This window comes from Solanum pennellii, chromosome 11 (genome assembly GCF_001406875.1).
Source record: "Solanum pennellii chromosome 11, SPENNV200".
Taxonomy (NCBI): domain Eukaryota; kingdom Viridiplantae; phylum Streptophyta; class Magnoliopsida; order Solanales; family Solanaceae; genus Solanum; species Solanum pennellii.
This window is the reverse complement of record NC_028647.1, coordinates 61,524,844-61,533,156: the sequence shown is the minus strand read 5'-3', so window position 1 is coordinate 61,533,156 and position 8,313 is coordinate 61,524,844. Positions and strand designations below refer to the sequence as shown.

Below are 8,313 nucleotides of genomic sequence, written 5' to 3'. Positions count from 1 at the left end.
AACGCATGTGCGAAAAAGTTGATCAATAAATGAGAAAAGAAAACATATTTTTATAAACAAATTAAAAAAAATCGAACAAATGGGAATAGTAAAATGTTAATAATTTATTAGTTACTTTTTTTTTTCTATTAACGTGTTTCAAGAAATTTATATTTATGACATTACTTACTAAATCTCAACTTATTTTTAATTTTTTGTTACTAATGAAATGTAATAAGCCCTATAAATAAGTATCAACGCAAATCTAATAAGAAGACATTCAACACCAACGACATATCCGTTTTAACTCACAAGTAAAATTTAAAGAAAATTCGATCATAACATTACATGATTTTAACATAAGAGTTTAACATAATATGTCATTGAACTTTCAAAAAATGCGTCATCAGTCAAAAATTTGACTCATTTATGTCATACATGACTAATTATAATTTGACCATGTCATTAATATTTTAATAAAGTCAAAAATAATTTTGCAAAATATTGTTAAAAAATAATAATATTAATAAATCTTTTCTTTAACGATAATAACAATTAAACTTTTAACTAATGATATAAATAATTTTTTTCTAAAAATTCAATAACATATTTAAGTCTTTAGCTTTAGCGGGAAGAAAATGTATACAATAGAAATAAGAAAGTTACACAAACTTTATCATTATATAAAACCACACTAATTCCTTAAAATCCAAAACACTAAATAAACACAAACTTAAAATTAACAACACAAATAACATTACATAAAATTTCAAAATCCATTACAACCCCAACAATACTAGTCCTTCCAAATTTCTCCACCATTTTAATGGCAGAAAATGACCTTTAGTTCACGCGGAGACGAACATTCATGCATGAGTGAAGGGCTGTCATGTGCATATGTGAATGTAGCAGGACAAGCATGTTTAAAAAACTGGGAATAACTCGATGGTTTACAAGTCTGTGGACTATTATAATGATTCCTACAACAAAACTCATCCGATTTAAATGCTTCACAAGCACTTTTACAACCAACCACAGGTCCATGACCACCATGTGACCTAAACTGCAAAACTGCTGGGCAGGACTCTAACAAATTTGCCCTGCATCCAACAACTGGACAAACTCCTTTACCTTCGTGTGGAGTTACAGTAAGAGGAATATTGAAACCATCAACTAGACTAACACCGTAAGTAGAAAAATCGGCATGTCCGTGATGAAGAACAAACTGGGCTAATGTAGCTGGGGCGGCACCACCGAGTCCATCGCACTCGATTCGTCCGCCGCAGTCTCCGGTGGCGCAGTAAAATTTTCCGTGCTGGTAATTGCAGCCGGTACGAGCCCAGATTCGGCCGGACCAGTGAACGTTGGGAGCGGGGAAAGAGCGGTGGGTAAGTGAGTGAAGGGTAAATCCACCGCGTTCGAGAACAGGGTGACCGCCATTGGGTTGAATTGCGGGCCAGATGGTGTAAGGACAGTTGTTAACTAGGGTTAAAATGAAGTTAGGGTTAGTGGATTGTGAGAGAGATAAAAGGGTGAAGAGGAGAGAGAGGGGAAGTAGAGATTTTGCAGAAGAAGAAGCCATGGTTAATTTTGACCTTTGGTGTGGGAAATGGAAGATGGTGAAAGAGGGTTTATATAGAGATTAAAAAGGTGTGTTTGGTACCAAGGAAATGAGATAGGTTAATGTAGTTATTTCGAACAGAAACAAATTCAGAATTTTTACAATATATGGTTTTACACGAGGTGAAATCAGGATTTAAGAATTTTAAATTTTGTTAATTATTATTAATTAATTTCGTTAGCGGTTTACATATTAATATAATATAAATCTTTTATCAATTTTCTAATATAAATGAAGAATTTACGAAAAAACTATTAGATTCGTCTGAACCATGAACTCCAACCTAGCCCTGTTTCTGTTTATCACTACTTGTCTAAGTCGTCTAAACTATTAACCCCGACCTAACTCTGTCTCTATTTACTATTACTTGTCTAAGTCGTCTGAACTATGAACCCGATCTAGCTCTGTCTCTGTTTATTATTACTTGTCTAAGTAAAAACTTCATTTTCAATTAAATACACTATCTAGTATTTTCATAATATAATTATTAGCAGATAAAATATCTAATTTTACGAAAAATTAAAAATTTCATATGTTTCATGATTAAGGTTATAAGGATGGACGAGGGTGAAATGTATTAAGGGTCGAAAAAGACCGTTAATATGAAATGTTACTATATAATTTGTTTTTCTTTGCGTTACTGTGCAAATCATTTTTCTATATTATAACGAATTTAATTTCTAGCTTAAAAGTTTTTCAAAAGAAAAAAATTCATCCACCAAACATAAAAGAGAAAAAAAAAACTCTTTCTAATAGATTTTTTAAACTTATATCTATATATATGTATTTTTAAATTATAAATTAAATATTATATTAATTTTTATAAAAAATCTATCAAAACTATCCACGAGAGAATGACGGAATTGTCCTTGGTTTGTTTTTGTTCAAAATAGAAAGACAATAGCAAAGGGTAAAAGAAAAGTTTTTTCCAGCACTGGTTCAGAGGCACGTTGTTTTTGTCCTTGAAAAATGCAACTTTTCTGACTCAGAAAATATTCAATTTTTTTATGGAAAAGATTAAGAGATCAAAGTCGAGAGTATTTTTTTACTTCAAAATTTGATATTCGAAATTAATATTTAAAATTTAATTAAATCTAAATTATATATTATAAAATTTGAATATTTAATCAAATATGAAACAATCTCATCAATGTACCACGAGTTACGTTGATTCGTTGTCAAAGTTGATATTGATCTCCACTTTGTGTAGAAGAAAAAGGAGTGAGAGACTACGACAATTTTTACTTTAATTCTAACTCATTTTGGCTGTATGTGCAGGTTAAATTGCCTACTCATCATTAAATGATTTTTATTTTTATTTTTATTTATAAATTTACTTTTTAATTATTTGATTGAAATTGAGAGACTTTTAAGTGAAAAAATAATTTTTTTTTTATGTTTTACATTTTAAAATTAAGTGACTTTAATATTATTAAAAAAATAGAAAAAAATTGATAGTTTTCCTCTACTATTTTCATTTTGCGTAAGCATGAAACTTAAGAAAATAATAAAAAATTATAATTGATTTTTTTTTCTTCTAAATTACCAACTTAGACTTACTATTAAAAAAGTTAGTAATTAATTTCAAAGTAACTTGATTGTGGAAAAACTATTTTACATTACTAGTGCATAAAAAAAAAAGTCCTAATTTAAGTCATGCTTTATAGTTATGAGGCTAAAACATATCCAAAAAAAAAAAGTTCTTCATTTTTCACTTAGAAATAAAAAGATTCTCTTATTATATTTGTACAATTTTTTACATTTTATTTTATTTTTTCCATTTTTTTTCTCTTGTTAAGTTGTTAACGTTCACATATTCCCCATGTTGGCAACATGTTGCTCATTCTTTTAGGGTGTGTTTAGTAATTAGTACTATAAATTTATTCGATAAATAAAAAATAAGTTTCGTAAATTACATTTCACGTGAATTTGATCACCTTCTATCTTCATTTCACTTTACCACTCATTAACCCATCTCCTCCAGTATCTTACGTGCTTAATGATCTTCACCCCTACTTTTTACATCGTGAATTATATATAAAAAAAAATTATGAGATATAATAATATATTTTATTTATATATTTAATGCAAGAATAATCAAGAATCTTCTTTCCAAACTTACTCGACATACAAAAGAAAAGATGAAAGATGAGAAGTAAATAAAAATTAAATTTACTTATTTTGATGGCATTACTTGGTTTCGACACTATACAGTAATATTTTTCTTTCAAAATACTTGAGATAATATAAATAAAACAAGTTATTTTTTAAAATTAAAATTGTACTAGTGCGTAAATGTGCTTTGGCAAATTTCAATATTTTAAAGATGATGGAGATGGATATGACAAGGTTATAGATTAGTCCTAAACTGGAAAATGTAACAAAGAATATTTGTATTGTATAATTATAAATATATAAGACTAAATTATATGTATTTGCAATTGTATATATAATTTTCTCTCATTTTTTTACAAACAGAAACACAATTTAATGAAAGACATTTTCGTACACTATATATATATTTTGTGTAAATACAAAATTGCAATAATTGTTATATTTTAAATTTTCATGTATATAATTGAATTATAGTATAAAGTGTCAAAAAAAGATAAAAAGAATGGGACATGTTTTGCAAGCAATATTATCCTAGTTTCTGCATATCCCAATAAAAGAATCCTTTATATGTCTCATCACATAAAGTAAAGTTGAAATATCCATAGTATTATTGATATGTGCCTACTTACACTCGTGTAAAAGGTGTATGATTGAACTTTGATTTTTATTTTATTTTTTTTAAAAAAAAATAACAAAAAAAAAAGGGGTTAAGAAGTTTTTATTCTGAAAATTGAAGAAATTTTTGAATTTTCATAAAAACAAACATGTTTGAAATTGATTTAGCTTTATTTGGAAGGAGAATATAAAATTGTTGTAGAGCTCTTTATGAAGCCATTTACAAGTTAATCAACCTGAGGTATTTGCAAGTTATTTGAATTATTAAGGCAGGATATATTAATGAGAAAATTATATACAATGGCAAATTAATAAATCAAATTAAATATTATAATTATACTTTGATTTAATTGTGCCCTGCAATAAATTGTTTGTCAGTCACCTCTCTCTCTCAAACTCTCGCTCGCCACTTTCCCTCTCTCGCTTTATCTCTCGCTCACTCTCTCTCACTTTTATACAAACACAAGTTTATAAAATGCGTATATGTTTGTATGAAGCGAGAAAAAATTATCTATATATATATAAGTTGTTCCCCTTTCTCCCCTCTCCCAGATCTCGCTCGCCACTCTCCCAGATCTTGCTTGCTTTTATCGCTTATACAAACATAAACAAAAATGTATAAATTGTGTTTCTGTTTGTAGAAAGCGAGAGAAAATTGTATATACACTTGCAAATACATATAATTTCGTCCTATATACTTATAATTATACAATGCAAAAATTCTCATACCAAATTTTCTTTTATCTTTCTCACTTTCTCGTTTTATGAATACACAAATTATACAATCGATTTGTATACAACTGCTTTCTTTTGTATATATGTATAACGAATTATGTAATTCGTTTATTTGTATATGTATAGCGAATTATACATATTTATGTTTGTTAGGGAGTGCAATTATGCAAACTTTGTTATAGCATACAAATATAAATTTTCGTGTTTGCTATACGTGAAAGTTGCTCATTATTAATTACCTTTGAAACTTCGGAGCAAAATTTAATTTTTCCTAATTTATAATTTTCAAAATTACCACTAGGATTTAGTATAAACAATTTTATGTGATTAGTTTTTAAGTAATTTAATTATGTAAAATAATTTTTCTGCTACTAGTGCATAAAAAGACAGATCTAACTAGCTGTCATACTTTATAGTTTTCTAAGGCTAAAATTGAAAAAATGAGCTAAAAATATTTTATAAGTTTTCAATTAAAAAAAAGGACAAATTGACTCTTTTTTTAAAAAAAAAATTAATAAAGGATTAAACTAATAACATCTTTTGTAGTTGTCTGGACAATTTCTAAAGTTGCTTGGACAACTATTGAAGTTGTCAAACGACTAAAGAAGTTGTCTCGATAACTACGACAATTGTCGGACGACTAAAGAAGTTGTCCCAACAACTACGACAATTGTTGAACTAAAGTGTAAAAGTTAAAAATTTGACACTATTATGAAAATATCTTTTGACTTAATATGTATTATTTGTCACTTCTACTTAATTTTTTAAGACTTGAAGGACTCCTACCTAATTGACGAACTAGTTTGCCCTTTTATAGGCCTTCCCGCTAAAACTTATCTAAACCAATCTTTTTTTCATTTCACAGCTAAATATAGAAATTAAAAGATTCTCCTTTATACACCATAATATTTATTTATTGCGCTAAAAATATTTAGTTCAAAACTGAAACTAAAATATTGTACAATTTAAAGTTATCTTAAAGTTTTTAAGAGTCATTTTATAGAAGCGTTAGGTAGTAAATATCATATCATATTTAGAGCTGTCAATATGGGCTAGCCCACCCCATCCGGGCTAATCCATACAGGCTTTGACATTTTACGGGTCAGGCCGGGCTGACCCATTTTTGGTGTGGGCCAAAAAATGGTCGGCCCAACCCACAAGTACGTGGGCTACAAGCTTGACGGGCCAGCCCACTTTTTTAAAAAAATTATATTTTTTTATAATCATTAAATTAAATTTTAAATTATAATTTAAAATATTATTATAAATATCGACAAAACACTATTACATGATGTTAATGTTAGTACTTGTTAATCAAAATCAAAATAAAATTATTTTTATAATATGTATTAGGGATAATTTCAGAGACCTCCATATTTCACTCTATAACACTCACATCCCCTTTGATTTACCACCTCCCTTATTTTCATTTACTTGTAACAATTCTTTAAACCTATTTAAAAAAAATATAAATTAATATAGATTTGACAATTTTATTCTTTTTTTATATAAATTTCTTCTTATTAATAAATATTATATAAAAAATAACTCATTTAAGAAATACTTTAAAAACAAATTAACATAAAGACTTGTTTTTTTAATCCAACAAAAATCAAAGTCTTCAACTATGTTGACCCACATTTTCACCACATATTAACTCTTTATCTCTATTTCACCTTCACCAATTCACGTAAATTTAATAACCCATCATTTTCCGGCAACAATTTCTTCAAATAGAAAGACAAAATTGAACTTCCCAAGAAATAAATTCGATAAGAACGATAAAATTTTGTTCTATTTAAACATTTACACAAGTGAAGAAGAAACATGATCCAACGAATAAAGATAAATCATTGAAAATTTGATCTAAACATTCATATGTAAGGGTAAATTTGTCAAATCTAAATTAATTTATATTTATTTAAATAGGTTTAAAGATTGGTTACAAGAAATTAAAAATAAGGGAGGTAGACGTAATATCGTAAACCACAGGGAAGGTGAGTGTTATAGAGAGAAGCCTGGAGGGAGGTCTCTAAAATTATCTCTATTTATTAAGTTTTTTTTCAAGTAAAAGTATAAATACATAAATAAAAATATTAACCTAATTATTTTGAATTTGGACTCTCTTTAATTTTAAAATTTAATATTATATTATATTTTTTAATTAATTACTATTGGCCCACGGGCCGGCCCTACCTATATTTTTCAAGCCCATCAAATCAACAGGCTTATTCAGGCCGGGCTAAAAAGCCCTTTTCTTAAATGGGCTTCAAAAATCTTAGCCCAACCCTATTAAATCCCGGCTAGGCCAGACCGGCCCAACGGGCTTAGCCCACATTGACGGCTCTAATCATATTGATGGTATAACACTGAACATATTATTATTAAATAACTACACAAAATCCTTTATTTATTATACATTTTATTTTATTTTTCCTTCTCTCTTCTTTCAAAAACCTCCCTACCAATAGAGGCGAATGTACATTATAATATCAAATTTATTTTCATTTAATATTTAAAATATCATGTATAAATTTATATTTATAATCTTATTTAAATTATAACAATTAATATGTTTTTAACTCATACTTTTGAAAATGTTAATAAATTCAATATTAAACCCTATAAAATTCTTCATCTAACACTGCTTATCAATTACAATCACATAATATTTAACAATGCTATTAGATTTTGATACTTCACAATTTTTTCTTTCAACAGCTCGAGATGATCTATTAAATAATTTGTTTTAAAAATATAGAAGTTTGTACTAGCTAAGCTGGTAGGTTTTAAAAATATAAAAGTTTGTACTAGCGGTTCGAATTGCAACAATGTTAGGTAAAATTGAAATTTAAAGATGATGAAAATCATGGAGATTGAAAGATCGTTCTGTTCATATCATATAGTTTAGAAGCGATTTATGCAAGAATCAATTTACTTTTACTAATTATATGAAAAAATAAATCAACATATATTTATCCATCCAAACTATACTAATCTGAAATGATATAATTTGTGAACCATAAACTCTAAAGTTGATAAATTTCAAGAAAATATCATCTAAAGATTATGAGGTTTCATTTTATTCAACCGTAAGATTTTAAAGTTCTTTAATTTGGTGTTTTATATTCAAGTTGAGACTAGTTATATGTAAATTTACACGAAAAACAACCAGGTTCCATTTGCCAATTATTGCTATTGACTTCCACAGTGAAAGAATTTCTTGCAAACTTATTTTTATTAAATTT

The 8,313-nt window shown here is 27.5% G+C and overlaps 1 protein-coding gene across 1 annotated transcript; it reads right to left on the bottom strand.

Moving 5' to 3' along the window:
• Positions 1–602: 602 nt before the first annotated feature.
• LOC107005082 (osmotin-like protein) lies at positions 603–1,599 on the bottom strand. The gene has a single exon (XM_015203573.2). It carries the CDS (start codon positions 1,559–1,561, stop codon positions 803–805), a length of 759 nt encoding a protein of 252 aa, XP_015059059.1. The 5' UTR covers positions 1,562–1,599; the 3' UTR covers positions 603–802.
• Positions 1,600–8,313: the final 6,714 nt, after the last annotated feature.